The 20207-nt window shown below is 40.3% G+C and overlaps 1 protein-coding gene across 8 annotated transcripts in view; it reads left to right on the top strand.

Moving 5' to 3' along the window:
• LOC126203386 (RILP-like protein homolog) overlaps nt 1-20207 on the top strand; it is a 178825-nt gene that overhangs the window by 135999 nt on the left and 22619 nt on the right. For 3 of the 8 annotated variants that reach the window (XM_049937691.1, XM_049937688.1, XM_049937686.1), the window contains one exon: nt 15827-15895. The exons of the other annotated variants lie outside the window; for them this stretch is intronic. In XM_049937691.1, the coding sequence (XP_049793648.1) occupies nt 15827-15893 (67 nt within the window). In that variant the 3' untranslated portion in view covers nt 15894-15895. The remainder of the gene's footprint in view (nt 1-15826; nt 15896-20207) is intronic. 8 annotated transcript variants of the gene reach the window in all.

The raw sequence follows: 20207 nt of genomic DNA, 5'->3' as shown, positions 1-20207 counted from the left end.
GCTTACAAATCAAAACAATGAATGTTGTAAGCAAACTGACCATGGTACGTAAGGAATAGCTCTGTAGAACAGGGTGAACTAGTGTTAGCCTGTCACACTGTTGGTGTTAGAGGCATCAAGCCACTATTGATGTTTTACAGTGCATCTGCCTCCAACAACAGCATATGCTCGCATGCACTGTTTGCGGTAGGCTCTGGCCTGTAGCCATGTCCTCTACATGCCACTTGCTGATATCCTCATGTGGCAAGAGTCCGAACATCTCTGCATATTCATTGCTATTGGATGGGGCTATAATAGACCTCCCCCCTTAAATTGCCACTTAGGGTCGGCAATGGCCTAGCCAGCGCATTGCCTGGTTGTGAATGGATGCCAGTGTCATACCTCAACCAACAGTTCTGGCAACATGGGGGGAGAAACAGGTATGGTGGCATGCCTCATTTAAGAACAGCTGCTTCAACAGTTCATGATCTGCAACCATTACCCCAGGGTCAGATACTATTGTGGGTGTTGGTAAGTGGTCTGCTTTCACAAGTTTTCCTGTCCTTGAGCAACAAGAGTAGGGGCAGAAGTTCTGGCATACCATTAGAGTAGCTCAGTCTCCATAGGCTTTCTCTGTGGAGTCTGTTGCTGTTGTAATAGGGCAAATATTGGGGTGGAGGTTGTAGCACTGTTCAGGATTTGGCAACATGGTTGAAAGGGCATGGACAGGTATGGGGCAGTGGTAGGCATTAAGCAGTGGCTGGAAGGGCTCCATTTTTGCGCTGCTGCTACAGTCAGAACCAGTTGCAATGTCAGACTAGCATAGTGCAGTTGGCCACAGCCTTCCATAATTGAAACGTCTAGTGATCAGCAATGTTGCCTTGTATCCACTCTAGTATATGACCAGACTTGCAAGCCCAGATGTGGGAGGTCATGTAGTAATACGGCTTTAACCACAAGCTCTGAGCTCATTAGGATAAATGCAGTACCTCTGGGAATGAATGATGGCTATGCCCATGCAATAGCACTGCCAGGTTAGTCTTTGATTGGGGTGTATTGATGACACACGAGGAAGTTTAATGCATCCACAGATTTTTTTTTGTTCACCATTTTTACCATCTGAGTTTCGAATGTCGTGACAAGCCAGTCAGTCTGTAAATTAATGCTAGGTGGAATGGAGTGATGATCAAAGATTGGTTACCACTACATTGAAAATATCACTCAGACTCAGGTGATACAAATTGTGGGCCAGTGTCACATACTATGTGGAGTGCTTCCTCTATGGCAGATATGTTCTTCCATCATGGTATCCATGCTCTTCAGAAGCAGTAGTATACATGCATTCAACGTCCGGGAGACATCAAAAAAATTACATGTAAGTTTTCTGTTCATTGTTAAATGTGAAAATATTATAGCTTCTTTAAGGTTTTTGCTTGAATCACCCTTTTAAATGTAGTAATTGTTATTGCTAAGGAATAAGACCCCACTGCATTTGCTGTGCTGTTATCTCAGGTGACTTTGATTGAGGACTGAAGCATACACGATTTGTTGCTTGGTGACATCCACATTATTGTGCAACACTACCACTAATACCATATTGTGACACATCAGTGACTAATGTAAAGGCGCACACACACACTAGGCCATTGAGTGACAGACTTGATTTGGCCAAACATAGATCACCAGTGCAATGGCATTTGGCTTATCATTCGCACCAAACAAAGGGTTTGGGGCCAAGGGATTTGTCAATATGGAATTGCAATTGGCTCTGATATATTTCCAGCATTGCAGCTGTTTTGTTGTTGTTACCAAGTAGCATTTTAATAAGTTTCACCAGCCAATATTAGGAGAGAACAACAGAATTTTGCAGTAGTCACATGTGTATCATTTACTTTCCTGCATGATGATGATGATGATGATGATGATGATGATGATGATGATGATGATGATGATGATGATGATGATGATGGCACTGGACGACGAACTCTCTTTTAGAAAGTAGGGAGGAGTGTGGTGGTACAAAGTTAATACCTACTTCAAACTGAATCAGAATATGGGCTATTTCATATTTTTTCCGTAATTAAAGCTACAGAGCACAAAATTTTTGTTGAATCGTGTAGACGCTAAAATTTCCAAAGACAACACCACTTTAAGGAGAACTGTACCTACAGCAGAAAGTTAGTCAGTCACTTCCAGTTTCATTTTTATTCTCATCGTCGTTCATGGTGGAAAGATGTTGATAAAGACACCACTTTCTTTTCACATCAGATAAAACTTTATTGACTTAAATGCTCTCTCCGTATTCCACTCCTTACCCAGTATTTTAAACACAGTAAATACACATCGATAGCAAGAGCAGGCATTGCCTGCAGGGGAAACACTAATTGTTGAAATTAAGTTTTTCAGAACAGCCAAAAGTTGCACTCGGTGTGTTTTATTGACTGATTTTGCTCTTTGATTGAACAGCCAATTACTGTATTTTAAAGTGTAAATTCCAGAGTCCCTGATATTGTTCTTGTTAAATGAAACTGGGAAACTTATGAGTGAAATATGTCAAGACTTTCAGCTGTTCTGAAAAACTTAAATACAAATCTGCTCTAGAGATGAAACAAATCACTATTGAACCAACAAATATTTGACAGTGTGTCCACACTAGGAGAGGAGTATCAATGCCAATGAACTGCCAACACTGATGATACCACCAGGAGACAGAACCAAAATAAAGGCCAAATGCTTAGTTGGCTCAGATTTTCTGCCCCTACATATTACACAAATCTCAGCCAACAAAACAGTTGACTGCCTTATATTGGCCCTCGTTTGCTTAGTGTATATGTGCCTTAAGGGGTTTATTGGGTGTGAAGATTAATAGGCAAGAAGTGTTGTGTTTTGGTTACTGTGGGAGTCAGCATTGACACAAACAAATAAGGACGGAAATTGCAATGGCCAGTGGCAGGAATCCAGAAATGTCTGTACATAACACTTGCAGATTAATAAAACACTTTATTTCTAAAAAGAAAAGAAACATAAATTAACTTCTCATTATGCGGTGGCTTGGGGGGGGGGGGGGGGGGGGGGGGCTTCCTGTGCGTCCTACGTGCAACTATTTTTACATACTATTACTACTCGCAGAACACAGGCTAGGTGTCATCTTCCTATTACTCAGTACTGGTGCTCACAAAGTCTACAACCAAACTGAGAAATGGGCAGCTGGATAAGTCAGCCTTGAAGCCTTGACAAGGGGCCACTGAACTCTTGTCTTCCTGGAGGTGTGGCGCTGCCCGCTCTTTCCATTGTTGCACGGATCAGCGCCTTCTTGATGTCTCACGGCACCGCATCAGTGCGCAGTTAATGCTTCAGGACTGCACAGGAAGCACTGAGTAATTTTTAACTCCCTTGGAGCCCTCTGACAGACAATAGACGAATGAAAATATAGATTTTTTGTGAAGCTGGTTGAGTAAATGATCTACCTGTTCCACATTCAGTTTGAATTTTCTGTAGTAGTTCTTTCAAGGTTTTTTGAGGTGGAAGATAATTTATTGCCTGTGCATTCTTGACTGATGTTAGTTACTACCCTCCTCCTCATATCTTATAACGTATTATATTGGAGTCTGAGTGCATGGATATTTTAACTTATTGCTCTTATAAGTCCCCTTGTACAGCGCGGTCAACCAGGTAATTTACACATAGAGATTCCCTGAGGATGAGTTGCAAATACCTTTGTAATACAACCAGCACCAAGATTTGCAATGGCAGTTTTTGTATTCATACATGCCAAAAGGCATATTTACTATTAGGATCTGCTGGGTTTCCATTTTAAGTGTCAGTTGCAGTTATGCATCAGCAAAATCTATTTTGGAGAAGTATTGACTCACAGCTAGTTTTGCCAATAACTCTCCTGGCAATGGGGTAAGGTATAGATAGACATTATTTGGTAGTTAATGGCAGTCTTAAAAGTGAACACATCTATGTATAGGTCCAGTACATTTGTGAGCCTTGGTGATGCCCATTGACTACCTGCAATGGAGGTAGTGACTTCCATTCCGTGTAAGCAATCCAGGTTTTGTCTTTTGCATGACAAATGGAACTGGATTAATTCTGCGAAATTGAAGCTGTGTTAAAGCTTTTAACCCTCTGACTGCTCGAGACACACCAATCTGCTTGGCGCGCTAAGGCCCCGCAGCCTGCGGTGTAATCAGGCTACCTGCATTGCGTGCCTGTCCCTCGGAGCCGCTGCCACGACCGGATCGGCTCGTGCTGCCCAACCCGCCCTGTGCTGAATACTTCTCAGTTGATTGTGACTCGCACAGAGCCAGTGTGAATTTTTGGCGACTTTGACTTGTAATACCTCAAGTAATAGTTTTTGTAAAGAAATCAAATTTGGCCATCTTGTACAACTTTATGCATTCTCTTAAAAATAATAATGAAAAGAATTTTAGTAGCCATATTTAGCCAGAAAATTGTTGGTAAATTGGCCAAAAAAAATACACCTGAAAAAATTTCAAAGTATGGCTTCTTGCATCTCCTGAACTAATGCTATGATGAACGTGAAACTTGGCATGGAGTAACCTTATAACACAAGGTTCTTAAATATAAAGTTTCATTACCACAGCACTATCAAGTACTGAATGAATTACGTGCAAAGTTGAAGATATTGTAAAAATGTCAAAAATGTGGTATTTTCGTTCTGATTTTGGTAAAAAACTATGGTCTGTAAAACATACCAAGCTGTATAACTGGAACGAAAGTTGGGCACGAAAATCTGGCTCGAAAACAATTAAAACTTCGGATTTGCATATCTAGTATAGTGACTGCATGATGAAAATGAAATTTAGTGTGCAATAGATTAACAGCCCAACGATAAGGAATACAAATTTTTATTCCCCTATTTTCCAATAATCTACAAATTAGTTTAAAAAATGTCGATTTTTATGAAAAGATGTAAGCAGGGTATATTCAGTACTACTTTTACAAATACGGGTTTCTAGTAATGCTTCAAAATCAATCTCATTCAAACAACAAATTTTAAGCACCTCCACCCTTCCCAGAACAAGGAATTTAATTTCCAATATCGGCTAACAGAGGCAAAGTAGCAAGAAAAATCGCACTGAGAACAGAGTATTAACTTTGGCATGTTGTTTCACATTGATTAAAGACATTTAAATCTGTTATGGGGAAAAGGTTTTGTACAAGTAGACTGAATTTGATTTATATTTGTACTACTCAGGAGAAGAGAATATAACTGTCCATGTTACATGTTAATAATTCAAATGTATTTTATGTAAATTAATAATTGGGTTTTGTTATACTGGTGCAATGTACTTGGTGTAATTACATTTGCCACAATGCAGATATTGCGCCATCTCAACCACAAAGTCTGTTCATTTGCCAGTAAACTGCTACATATGAAGTAGTCAGGCTTCATTTAGTAATTTTACACCTGTCACATCTATTTCCCATCCTTATTTTATATATAGCAATTCATTCAGAAGTGTCAATAAATTTTCTCAGATTTAGTTTCCAGTGATTAATAATGCTTCTTTGTATGATAAGTCTCAAAGCAGGGTACAACACATGATAGAACATTGCAAGTTTTGCATTGGTATCTAGTTTCCTAGCACACTTTGTTTCATGCAAACCAGGCAACTGTGCATTAGCCTACTTCTCTGCAAATGTTCACTCACGATAACAGGCGGAAAATGTCTCTCTGTGAATCGCAGAGGATTCTCGTCATCGTAGCGCCTTCCCCTACCAGCTTTTTTTCTGTTGTGTAGCATATTTTTCTACAGTCACCATTACTAGAATCCCTCTGAGAGTTCCATTTTTCATCCTGTTACTGACTGGTGGAGAGCATGAGCATTTACAATGCACAAATCCAGAATGTGAAAACAATATCTCTTGTACCCTTTCAGTCTTATGCACCGATTCCACTGAGCTCAGTAACATGTCACAACGGTCAACTGCACCCATACTCAAATTGTAATCTACAATACATTGCCATTTCTGTATTTTTTTTTTTTTTTTTTTTTTTTTTTTTTTTTTTTTTTTTTTTTTTTTTTTTGCCAGTATTTCTGTCAGTCTTCCAGTCTTCTGTTTCAACCACTTGTGTTGTGTGACTTGTCATCAACATGCACACCTCTCTTGTCGCACCACTTGATAGCAAGAACTTTGTCAGTTGACTTAAACCCAGTTTCTCCTCATTTTAATTTCTTTTGCAGTTTTGGCATGTTGCGCCCATTCTTATGAACAATGTCACATGCGGCTGTTCCATGGTTGTGAAGCCAGAGGAACAGGCCCAGGTTGGAGTACTAATTATCAACATATAGAATATTACCCTGTTCCAAATACGGTCACTTAAGAGTTGCCACTACGTTGCCACTTTTCCCAAATTGTGGAACCCAGTTTCTGTTGTTGCGCCTCTATATACAATAAAATCCAAAATACACCCACTCTGACAGTCGCATGGTACAAATGTCTATATTCTGAATCTACTTTGAACAGAAAGAGACTTTCATCTATACATAGCTTGTGATGTGGGCAAAATGAATTAAGAAATGTCTTAAAAGCTTTCTCAGTAATTGTCCTAATTTTAAATAGATTGTTGCCTCCCATACTCAGAGTTATCACTGAAGTGTAACACACTCAGAAGTAGACAATGCTGGAAACTGGTGTGTTCAAAAATGTCTCTCTGGGCCAATAATCACTTAATTTTAACTTCTGAATTTGCACCATTAGAAGGCAGATAGCAACAAAGCAATACATTTCCTCAAATCCAGTATCTTTCCACTTTGACAGTTGGGGATTCAGATTCTGTAGTATTTTCTCTGGTGTAAATGAAAAATGATTTGTTTCAACTGCAATAAATTGCAACAGTTCTTGAGACGTAAATATCACAAAAAATGAAAGAATGCTTGGGTCAGTATCTAATTGAAATTTGTGTCCTGAGCTCGAGTCATCGAAGTAATAGTTTAACGGCTGTAAATCAGTTTCTTTCCAGTCAAATGTATCACTTAAGTGGGTTCTTTGCCAAACCATTTCACTGTCACTTTCTGATTCAGAGGAACTGCTGGCTGTGATTCTTGCTCTCCCCTCTGATGTAAAGAGCTGAGGACTACAGCTTAGAGATTCTGTTGAAGACTTTTCACTGTCAGCAATGTCAGATAATTCACACTCACTGTCGCTCTTAGTCACATATCTCGTGTAGAAAACAAGAAAACTGACGAAAAAACAGGAATCAAAGTTGAATTCTGAAAAGAGGGAACACAGCAATGAACATACATGCACACTCTCAAACTATACAGTCAGACCACTGAACATCTACTGGAAGAGCAGGGCGGAAGGACAGCTCTGCGTGTTTACATGTCTGTAGCGCTCAGGTAGCTTTGACTCAGTGCGCCTAAACTTGTCCATAGCATTGGAAAGGCCTGTGGCGCAGTATGCATAAACACATCCTTAGCACTCCAGGGAAGACCCAAGGGCTGCGCTCACTCACATCAGGCGCCCCAAGGGAACAGCGAGGCATGATGACTTAATATGTCCCCAGCAGTCAAAGGGTTAAAGAAATTTAAGTTGAAGCTTTTGCAACACAACTTAGTTCAGTCACAGAAAATTGTTCGAAATCTCAACACACCATTTCCAGTTTGTGTAACAGTAGGGTATGAGAAAAGATTTATATTTATGTTGATTTGGAAACAGAGTAGTGATTAAGCATAAAAATGTAACTCGGCAATCAGATACAGAGGACATTGCATAGATTTCAAAAATGTGCTAGAAGCTTTGGACAAAGCTAGATGTAAGAATGCTACTTCTGTGCATATATTTTTGTGTGTAGCTCTCATCTTAATTTGACCTCATAGTGGTATTGTTTGTTTGATGTATGTCACTACTCGCATCTTTGTGAAGATAATCATTGGAGAGCCCAGATGCCCATGTTTTTGTATTAAGAGACTCTGCTGCTGCCATGTCCAACCAGAACTTTACTTTATTCTGAAAAGGAAAGTTGCCACTCACCATATAGTGGAGATACTGTCTTTCCTTATCCATAGCCAGAACCCAGTCCCACATACTGTTCCTGCATTGTTGCTTGGCTCATGGAATCCTCCCCCCATTGGCCTTACCATCAAATTACCCATCTCTTGCTCCCATCACTCATTTCACAGTGACTTCCACCTGTTCATATTCCACCAATCCTTAGCCCTCACCAACATAGTCCTGCAAAACCATATCAACCAAGCCCAAACCTCCTTGTAGTACCTTCTCTCAATCTGCAAAATTCTCCTGCTGTGCAATCCCAAATTCCTGGAACCCATAACACACTTTCAAACTCTTGCCCTCCAGGAACTAGAGCAACATGTACAATGCCAACTCAAAAAGCTCTCCACCCTGCTCCCTTCCTACTGCTGTCTTAGAATACCACTGTCCATCACTTCTACAACAACCTCAAAATGTCCCCACGTCCCCTCGTAGCTGACAAACTCTGCCTTGCAGACATACTACATATACCCCACCCTCCAAAACTCCCTTCCACCACCACACAGAATCCAGAACATAAACAGACCTGAAATACAGTCGTGAACCTTTTCATCAGAAGCCTTAGCCTCAAAGGTCTCAACTTTTGCCCCACTCCCAAATTCAATCGCGCAGGACTTGTTAAAGACCTACACTCCTTCTCCCGGTTCCTACAGTGGGAATGCTTTTTTGCCACCAACCCGACCAGTCAGACTCCACCAAAGACCAATGTTGAACACTCCTCCATCCAACCGTGATTCAGCCCCACTGCCCCCACTCCTAATCACCCCCTGTTAACTTCCAGAATTTCTTAATCTCGAACCTTTCATCCACAGAAAGAACCACGGTCCACCATCTACAAACTGATTCCAACCTTATAATCCTACCTGTGGATAAAGGGTCCAGTACTGTTGTTTTGAACCACAAGGATTATCTGGCAGAGGGACTCTGCCACCTGTCAGATACATCCACCTACAAACCTTGCCACAGTGAGCACATTCCAGAAATCAAGCAGGATCTCCAGTCGCTCCTCAAATCCTTAGGCCCATCCCAGAACTTCTCCTTGGAGTCCATGTCTCTGTTTATCCCTATCACTCCCCGCACTCCTACTGTCGACAAGCTTCCTAAAGTCCATAAACCCAACCACCTAGGACACTCCATAGTAGCTGGTTACTGTGCCCCCCACTGAGCGAATCTCTGCTCTTGTAGACAAACACCTTCAACCTATAATCCAGAACCTTCCCTCCTATATAAAAGATACTAACCATTTCCTCCACCAACTCTCCACAGTTCCTGTCCTGTTATCACACGGTGCCCTGCTCATCACTATTGATGCCACCCCTCTTCACATGAACATCCCTAACGCTCGTGGCCTTACCACTAATGAACACTACCTTTTCCAATGCCCAATGGATTCCAAACCACCAACCTCCTTCCTAGTTGCCAGTACCAACTACATCCTCATCCACAATTACTGCTCCTTTGAAGGCATTACCTACAGACAGATCTGGGGTATGGCTATGGGCACCCGCATGGCACCATCCTATGCCAGTCCATTCATGGGCCATATAGAGGAATCCTTTCTAAACACCCGGAACCCTAAACCCCTCAGCTGTTTCAGATTCATTGATGACATCTTTGCAATTTGGATCGAGGGTGAGGACATTCTATCCACATTTATCCAGAAACTCAACAACTTATCTGCCATTTGCTTTGCCTGGTCCTACTCAGCCCAACAAGCCACCTTCCTAGGTGTTCACCTCCACCTCAAAGATTGCTACATCAGTTCCTCTGTCCATATCAAACCTACTAACCATCAGCAATTCCTCCACTTTGACAGCTGCCACCCGTTCCATACCAAGAAGTCCCTTCCATACAGCCTAGTTACTCGTGGTCGTCACATCTTCAGTGACAACAGTCCTTCTCGAAATATATCGAGGGTGTCACCGAAGCCTTTACAAACTGTAATTATCCTCTCAACCTTGTACACAAAGAAATCTTGTTTTGCTTTTATTTTCTTGAAATATTTGTATTTCTTCCTTCCTCTTGTGATATTTAATTTTTTACACTTTATTATTATTTCTTTCTAAAAGTTTTATTCTTGCTTGTTTATTTACTTTTTCTTTGTATTATATGCAAGTTTTGTTAAACTAAATGTTCTTTTTGCCATAATTTGATTTAATTGTCTAGTGATCTTGGACTTAGCAATTGATTTAGTATTGGCATAATTCATGCCAGCAGCTGCGGTTATACAATTGATACAAGTAATATTATTGGTTGAAACAGTTATTTATATTATTTGGGTTAAAATATAAATTTGTAAGGTGAAATGTTAAAATTCATATGTGGCCCTTTTTATGAACCTGTAAAATAGGTTTGGATACCCTATTGTTTTAAATGTTAATTATACTTACCAGTGTAGTATTAGTTAAGGTTTAAACCCACAGAATTTGGCGGTATCTCACTCTGTTCAGAGGAACCTACCCCATGATTGATAATACACGATTTACTCTACTTAATTTACTTGTTTGTTTTATCTCCATTATCAGAGAATCTTTTAGAGTTAAAATTCTCAGGATTTATAATTATAAAATTTCAGGTCAAGGTGCAGCCTATAATTAAGAGGTGGTTTCCAGTCTCCCACCACCTCACAAAGTCCCACTGTCCAGCCACAGATGAGCATTACCCTCATAACTCTGTACCACCCAGGAGTGGTGCAACTGAATTACATTTTCTGCCAGGGTTTTGACTACCTCCCATAGGGCTGTGAAATGAGAAAAGTCCTGCCCACTATCCTTCCCACCCGTCCCACAGTGGTATTTCGCCGTCCACCGAACCTAGACAATATACTCGTCCATCCCTACGCAGTCCCTGCTCCCAACCCCTTACCTCATAGCTCATACCCCTGTAATAGACCTAAATGCAAGATCTGTCCTATACATCCTCCCACGACCACCTACTCCAGTCAGGTCACAAACGTCACGTACCCCATCAAAAGGCAGGGCTACCAGTGAAACAGGTCATGTGACCTGCAAGCTAAGCTGCAACCACTGTGCTGCATTCTATGTGGGCATGACTACCAACAAGCTGTCTGTCCACGTGAATGGCCACCGACAAACTACCGAGCGAGGTGGCGCAGTGGTAAGACACTGGACTCGCCTCCGGGAGGACGACGGTTCAATCCCGCGTCCGGCCATCCTGATTTAGGTTTTCCGTGATTTCCCTAAATCACTCCAGGCAAATGCCGGGATGGTTCCCCTGAAAGGGCACGGCCGACTTCCTTCCCCATCCTTCCCTAATCCGATGAGACCGATGACCACGCTGTCTGGTCTCCTTCCCCAAAAACCAACCAACCAACCACCGACAAACTATGACCAAGAAACAAGTGGACCACACTATTGCTTGAACATGCTGCCAAACATGACATCCTTTATTTCAATGACCACTTCACAGCCTGTGCCATATGGATCCTTCCCACCAACAGCTGCTTTTCTGAATTACTTATGGGCCAACTTTCCTGCAATATATCCTATGTTCCCATAACTCTCCTGGCCTCAACCTTAGTCATTGTCCTCTACCATGTAGCCACTTCTCTGTTCCCATTCCAGCACTACACAGCCCTCATTCTCCTTTTCTGCTATCCCCCCCTCCCCACCTCTCTGCTGCCATCTCTGTAACCTCCCGACTGCACATAACTCCCCTACCCTCTTTCCACCTTGGCCCTGCACGCTCCCGAACTGCTTGTCACCGTCTGCCACCCCAACCTACTGTCCTTCCCCCTCCCTGCCCCAGCCTCATCCTTATGCCCACACAGTCACCACTCCCTTCATGCACTGGTGTTGCTGCTCGCAGTGTGCCTTAGTTGTCTGAGACTGCAGTCTAGTGTGTGCATGTGTGCGTGCGTGCATGCGTGCGTGCATGCGTGCGTGTCTTTGTTGTCTAATTTTGACGAAAGCCTTACAGGCCGAAAGCCATATTTGCGACAGTCTTTTTGTTGTCCCTATCTGTGACTCAGCATCTCTGCTGTAAGGTGAGTGGTAACTTTCCTTTTCACAATATTGTTACATTCCATCCTGGATTTTCCATTGTTTGAGGCAACTCCACTTCGTTGGCATTAATGCCCATTGTAATTAATAACTAGCAGAGAGGAACAATGGTTAATTGAAGTAGTGTCTGCTGAATAGTATTAACAGTGTACTATGTGCTCAGTAGTCTTCATTCGTTAAGTGATGAAAAACAACATTTCTGTATACTAGCTGCTTTGAAGTCTTAAAACAATCTTTGTACAACCAACATTATCTGAAATAACTGAGCAATTTTTAGAACATCCATAAGACTCAGCACTAAAGCATTATGCAAATCAGAACCTACTTCATGTTCTGATGACAGTTACACCATTATTTCTCATATTTGAAATTCAGCATATTATCCATTATAGACTTGACATATGAAGTTGCACTGTCAGGAAAGTCCACCAACCAGGATGAATGAGGATGACCACATTTCTTATGGCACTGAATTGAAGGTGAACAGCTACTACATGAGTCAGGTGCCCATAATGTTCAGACAGCAAATTCCGTATATGAGAAAATGACAAGTTGCTAAGATTTGTGAGCGACTTTTAGTTTTGACACCACTCTGCAAAACTCACTGCTAGAAGACAACAGTACTGCACATTGACTAATCAGATTTTCTTAATTGCTTGTCTGGCACAATAGCTCTAAACAGTGGAGTAGGTAAACTTCCCTAATGTTTGCCTGGAGAAAGATGAAATAGGTGAGTGTAATACATATTGAACTCCCTGTGAAGTTGCAGCTTCAGTTCCTGAAGTTTCTGTTATTGCTACTGCTGCTGTTGCTGGAATGCTTGTCATCACTGCCAATGTTATTTCACAGCATCAGGAATCCATCCTGCCTTGATGCAAACCCATAGACTTCTTTCTTTGACTCTCACCAATTTAGTACCCCACAGGATATACCACTAAAAAGTTCATTAAAAGATGGACAACAGAGAGCAGATTCACAACATTTAGTCTTCAGTGCAGTTCACATACAGTTGTCAAAGGCAAGCAGAAGCGCCACTCCATTTTTGGTTCATCTTACTACAAATAATTGAAGCCAAAGTCATCGTAAACTAATTTAAACACTCCAGTCAGCAGCCAAGCAAAATTTCACATCCAGATTGGGTTATCATAGGTACATAACAGATGTATCTAAAAACAAAGATGATGTGACTTACCAAATGAAAGTGCTGGCAGGTCGACAGACACACAAACAAACAAACACAAACATACACGCAAAATTCAAGCTTTCGCAACAAACTGTTGCCTCATCAGGAAAGAGGGAAGGAGAGGGAAAGACGAAAGGATGTGGGTTTTAAGGGAGAGGGTAAGGAGTCATTCCAATCCCAGGAGCGGAAAGACTTACCTTAGGGGGAAGAAGGACGGGTATACGCGCGCGCGCGCGCACACACACACACACACACACACACACACACACACACACACACACACGATGGAGAAATAAGTCTGCTTGTGGCTGTATTTGTGTGGATGGATGTGTGTGTGTGTGTGTGTGTGTGTGTGTGTGTGTGTGTGTGTGTGTGTGTGTGTGTGTGTGTGTGTGTGCGTGCGCGCGCGAGTGTATACCCATCCTTTTTCCCCCTAAGGTAAGTCTTTCCGCTCCCGGGATTGGAATGACTCCTTACCCTCTCCCTTAAAACCCACATCCTTCCGTCTTTCCCTCTCCTTCCCTCTTTCCTGATGAGGCAACAGTTTGTTGCGAAAGCTTGAATTTTGTGTGTATGTTTGTGTTTGTTTGTGTGTCTGTCGACCTGCCAGCACTTTCATTTGGTAAGTCACATCATCTTTGTTTTTAGATATATTTTTCCTACGTGGAATGTTTCCCTCTATTATAACCGTACATAACAGATGGTTTCATATAACAAAACAGACTACTCTTAGCCTGCCATGCCCCCAGTTCTATGGGCCACTTATCACCACTGGCTCTCCCCAGCATAGCTGCATCAGTTCATTACGGAATCAGAGCTGGGTAATAGCTGCCTTCAAGTGACAGCTATTGCTGCCATGCACTGTATCTGCTAGGCCCCACCCCATAGAGATTATACTCCACACAGTCCTTATCTACACTCTAAATTAAGGATAATTGCAGTATGTGGTGCCCCACAACATGGCACTATACAAAACTGGCACTAATAGCATAGGCACATAGGGAACACCCATGACACAGATCTGCAAGTCCATGGTATTGGTGATAGGTTGAGAAAACCGTCCCGAAATACATGTGCTACAAAACGCCACTGTTTCCTGGGCATGTACCCCGAAATGAGGCGTGCAGGGGTTTTACATTTTTGGCACCTCATTGAGAGACTAGATTAAATTGTATAGATTATTAATTGAAAATATAATTGATAGTGCAAAATAATTTGATTGCATTTGTTCGGTTGTACATAATATATATTGCCTTTTATAAGTATTACCTGACAAAGCAAACTGGTTACCTGGTAGGGTGGTAGTACTGTTGTGCTTACAACCAATAAGCAGGGGCAGGAGTTAGTAATATTATAAACTCGACTAGTAAAAGTGGGGCCGTGCCACTGCTACGCATCTTTGTGCATGATTGAATGATGTGCCCATTTAGAACAAAAACAGAAACTTAAAAGTATTTCTCCCCTTTTCTGTCCATGATGCTTTGTTGCTATTAAAACTGCCTTCGAGGCCAATGTAACTGTTCTCCACATAAGTGTGTCTGGATTTCTCATCTACTGCTTCCAAGTGTGATAATGCCGACTCTTTGTTTGAATCTATGCTGACAGATATTTGAAGGATGAGGTATATAAATTATTTTATAAATCCAAAGTATATAATCATATCCCTACTGTCTTTTTCATTCTTCATGCCAAAACATTTATTAATGAGTAGTACATTGTCACACATCATTCATTGAGCATATTCAGCCCATCCAGCCCATCAACAACTGAACAGAGAAACAACAAGAATAATGCTCCTATTTGCAAAGTAAATAGGGTACAAAATGCAGAATTCTAGAATAAATTTTCACGTCGCAGCAAAGTCTGCACTGACTTGAAAATCAGTTTAGATTTTAAAAAGCTTTCTTCCATTGCAGTTTATTATGTAAGATGTTGCTTTCATAGTGATCTTCCAGACATGTTACGTCTTCCAGATATTTTATAAACAAAAATATCTAGGAACATTTTTAATTTAAGCCTGAATTACTGTTCTTTGTAGTCATATACTTACTTTACTAGTGTTTTATTTGATAAGGTAGCTTATTGAAAAAGATTCAGCAGACATTTAAGATCTTAATCAGTTAGTGTTCCCCATTTGTAAACCTAATTGTGACATTCCCCTGTATTACAGTTATGCACATTCCTACTTAGTAACATATTGTAATTTAGTTTCATGTATGTATGTATGTATGTATGTATGTATGTTGGTATACTGCAAATTTATTTAGACCCTTGTATCTCTGAGATTGTCTAGAATAGATTTCTGAAATATATGTATTGGCCTTCTATTGTAGATTTACCTGTAAACATTTGTAGAACTCTCCCACAGCGGAGTATAATAAGAGGGGGGGGGGGGGGAAGACTCTCTCTCTGTCGTGTGTGTGTGTGTGTGTGTGTGTGTGTGTGTGTGTGTCCACTATAAATTTCTATTGCAGTATATCCACTTAATATCATACACACATTTGTCACTAGAAGTTAAATTTTTTGAGCAATGCTGCATCTAAGTTAAATATGAATAGTTTTGGTGGATTACTTTATTTGATAGGAGTGACCCGTATTTTTTTTCTGGTTACAGATTCTTTATGATATCCACATCAATTTCGAACAATATGTTTAGTCCTGCAAAGGCTAATAGTGATTAAAGGTCAGCACAGATTTTGACTATTACTCAGTAGTAATTCTTTTGTTTTCTTTGGAAGACTGTTTGCTTTCTTCTAATGTCCAAGAAACTGTTGCCTTTCCTGGAGATGCTTTTTAGTTGCTCATGTAAGCAAGTAGTGTAGTTTTCCAACAGCTAGGCTCTCTGTGGCGCAGGTGTAACTAGTGAGAGAGAGGGGCAAGGTATGGTTATTACTAGGTGCAGGGGAAAAATCATTTTTAATGGCCAACTTCAGTATTACATATTGCGAATTTTGGTGTTATTTTCCAACAATTTAATTTTCAAATGTCTTAGTACTTCTGCTTAATTTCATTATTTTTCAGAGTTGTGTTTAAAATTACATTGAATTTGTTGACAAGCTGTATCTTATTTATTTCCTTAACCCTTTCTTTACCAAATTTCGAAGTTTGGAGAAAAAAAAATCTGCATTCGTTTTTACACTTATTTAGGTGCATAAATGTAAAATATGATATAATCTTTTTTTATATGTTTGATTCCAAAAATTTTTGAATGTTGCTTTTAAGCAACAGTGGTTCTTACAGGTAGTGACATCATAGAAACAAAATTCAATAAACATGGGTTCATGTAAGCAAAATATTGGTTTATACATCACATCTTACAGCTTAGGAGTCTATGCACAGCATTTTTATTATTGACAATGTGGTGATGACTAATTTTCCTTCGAGTAATTAACAAATTCATCTCTGTGTATTAGTAAAAATTTGAAATTTTTGTACTGCAAACATTTCACTGTTTTACATTCACGTATCTTGTCAGACATCAGTGTGTGTTGTATCTTCTCCTTATGAAATTGTTATATTCCATGAAATATGTGGAAACACTTCTTATTTACTGTGAGACACAGATGCACTTTACACTTGGTGCAAAAAATTTGTGTAGTAGACTTAATGCAAACTTTACATCGACCTTTCTTCTCTACCATATCTGCAAAGTGTTCGATACCATCAAAACGCACATCCATAACTGGAGCTCCACATACAGTCCTTTTTGCTGCAGGCGTCCTTGTCAACACTTCAGAACTTGGTCTTCCTCTCTTCTTTTGGGAAGCTGATTTCCCTGCAAGCAGTAGACCTGCAGCAATATTAGCTTGGAACTGCAGGAGTGACATTTTTGAGGTTTTGCCACGTTGGACCATATGACATCAGTGGAGTAGCCATCCAGTGACAACTTCTACAGACAAACACCTGTACACAATGCGCATATACCACTTCCGTGACCCCAAGTTGATACGGTATAGTTCTATCAACATGTCAGCAAGGTCCACGCCCCCCTCGTTGCCATGGGCTCCACACAAGCATATGTTGACACGAAATTTATGCATTTTCTGTCAAATCAGCGTACTAAAGCTACATTGTTTATTGTCTCGGCTCTCCAGACACAGGAGCCACGTCCAGTTTTCTTGAGTTCCACTTCAGTTTTCAAGGGACATTTTCCCATCCTGTCTGTCCTGATAGTGCCACAGAATTCAATGCCCCTTTCTTTCAGGGCAATTGCTAATGGTATAGACGAAAACCAACTATCAGCAATCACTTTGTATTGCTGTTTCTCTGGCAATGTTTCCGCCAATGCCAAAACAATATCCCCAGACAAACCTAATCCTCTATCACTGCAGGTGTTTTTACCAACATAAATTTCAAAATCATACATCATGCCTGAAGCACCAGCTCTCGCAAAAGATTTGTAGCCCCACTTGTGAGGCTTATTTCTTACGTACTGTTTCAAGCCGCTTCTACCCTTGAATGATATTATCTGTTCATCAACAGCTTGGTATTCTTCTGGAGGGAGTGTCTTCAATGATGACTGCAATGCAGATAAAAGTGGGCGAATCTTGGAGAGTTTGTCACGATTACTATTAGCTTCAGGCAAGTCTTGATTATTCACAACATGAAAATACCGCAGTAGCTGGAAGAAGCGAGTTCTGCTCATCACATCAGCTATTGGTGAATACCTACACTCATTCGACCAGTATAAATGAATGGAAGGAATGTTGATTATGCCCATGTGCAGTAAAATACCAACAAACTGCTCCATTTCATTTTTGCTCGTCTGCAAAGAAACTCTATCTTTCTGCGAAGCATAGAAATTGGACTGCTCAGCAATGAGTTCAAATACGTCATCATTCATAAATATTTTACAATATTGCAAAGGTGTCATTTCCTCTACTGGTGGTGGTGGAAGTGATCCTTTCCATTCTGTGTCTTGTACCACAAAATCAGTTTTTCTAAATTTATAATCACTACGCCTACATCTATGCTTTACTTGCTGCTGCTCACGTGTAGATAGTGCTCCTTCATTTGTATTGTTGTCTCTTACATCTGATTTTCGCTGAAAATCAATAACTTTACCACCCCTGACTGCATCAGCCTGAAATTTAAAGATACTGACGTCTAAAATACGTAATTATACTTATGTACTTGCTCGGTATTGTTACTTCTGTTAATGATCCCTACCTTTGGAAATCCATATTCTGTCTCCTCCTCCTCCTCTCTAATTGCCGAAATTTCAGCTCCATCCTCCTTTTCCACCATCTGAATGAAATTCATGACAGCTGCTTCGGAAATAACTTGAGAACTTTCATCAATTTCGACAGTTTCATCTTTATATTCGTCCCCAACATCTGATATATCCCCATCAGGGACACCAATGTATGCATTGAACTCATTATCGGGTAAATTCATAATATATTCTACGTCAGCATCAGTCAAAAAGCCAGACATAGTGACGCAATATTTAAAAGTGTCTAGAATGTGATTTTATACCTGCAAAGCAAAATTTCAAACACCTACATCAATAGATTTGTAAAGTGAGTCATTATATTATGGAATTTCAACTCAATTCCACTGTTGCTTTGAAGCAACATAAGGTTTTTCGCAGTTTATCTTATATGGAAATCATTATGCAAGTCAAATGTATGATGTACTTATGCAGGAAGGATTGTTACAACACATGATAATTATTTCACTGTAAATGAAAGTGCAAAACTTACGTATTTTACGCGTTTTTTATCATCAATTCTTCACAATGAAGACTGCAGCAACTAGTCGTGCTCAACAATTGTTTCCTTCTTCCTGCATGTTAGTTCCTGCCATTTGTTGTCAGGAACAGTCACTACTGGCATGGAGCTTCAAGTAAACAGTGGAAAAGAGTTGTTAAAATCAGTTTTGTGCAAAATACATCTATGGAAAGACGATGTTTCTTATAAGCTACGCTGGTAAAGAAAGGGTTAATAGGAAAAACCATTCGACAAATTAAATATAATCAGTCAAAAATCAAATAACTTTGCAGCCAAATACTGTTGAAAGTTTTTCAGAAGAAAATATTCTCATAACTTCAAAGTTCTCTTGTTGGATATTATGCCATCAGTTGATAAACGCTTCACTTTGATGGGAACACAGTCACCCATGATCCATATGTTAGCATGTGGGTTAATTGCTTACAGTAAAAAAAACAGACATTTTAGAATGTCCATATGAACTTCCGACATAGGAAGTTGCTTTTTCACCAAACTCTGAAGGGATTTACATTCTTTCAGAATAACTATACTACAAAGAACTTACATTCTGTGTATGCATAACAACCTTCTGCTGTGGCTGCATTAATAAATCATCATCATAATCATAATCTTCAATGGTTGAAGCAACATGAACCTAGAGCTGTGAGAACAGATTTTCATGGCTCTGTGGCCATGAGTATATACACGATCTGTACTAGGAGTGGGGTGGGTGTGTTCCCAACTTACATTATTTTCACTTGAATGATGAAATAGTTCTGTACTGTTATGACAAATGGCTCTTACTACTGGTAAATATCCACGACATGCTATGGGTTTCTTTGAAGTGATACCAAACTGATTTGAAACCTCTGGCGGATTAACATGGTGTGCTGGACCAAGACTCGAGAAAGATTTTTGCCTTTTGCAGAAAAGAGCTCTACCAACTGAGCTTCCTGAGCACAACTCACAGTACAATATGGTACGATGTGATACAGCACAAACTGATATGTCTGTCCCTCTCTGGAAAGACAGGATGGGGGTTCAGTTTGTGAAGATTCTCTTCCTGATTATGCCCTTGGCTGTGAATATGAGTTGTCAGTCTTAACTTAAATGTGCAGTCCAGTGTTTCTCGAAGTTTCCTTCACCAATGCCCGGAGGTGTTTCTCTCTTAGTGTTCTTCCAGAGTAGGCTAGTTTCTTCACTAAAAACTCCTTTTCCCATTTTTCCAGCTGTTCTAACTATGAACAGAGGTAACAGTTTTATAAGCCAACATAAATTTTGCTC

Source organism: Schistocerca nitens, chromosome 9, assembly GCF_023898315.1.
Source record: "Schistocerca nitens isolate TAMUIC-IGC-003100 chromosome 9, iqSchNite1.1, whole genome shotgun sequence".
NCBI classification, from domain to species: Eukaryota; Metazoa; Arthropoda; class Insecta; order Orthoptera; family Acrididae; genus Schistocerca; species Schistocerca nitens.
The sequence above is the reverse complement of the archived record's forward strand: the minus strand, read 5'-3'. Positions and strand labels throughout refer to the sequence as shown.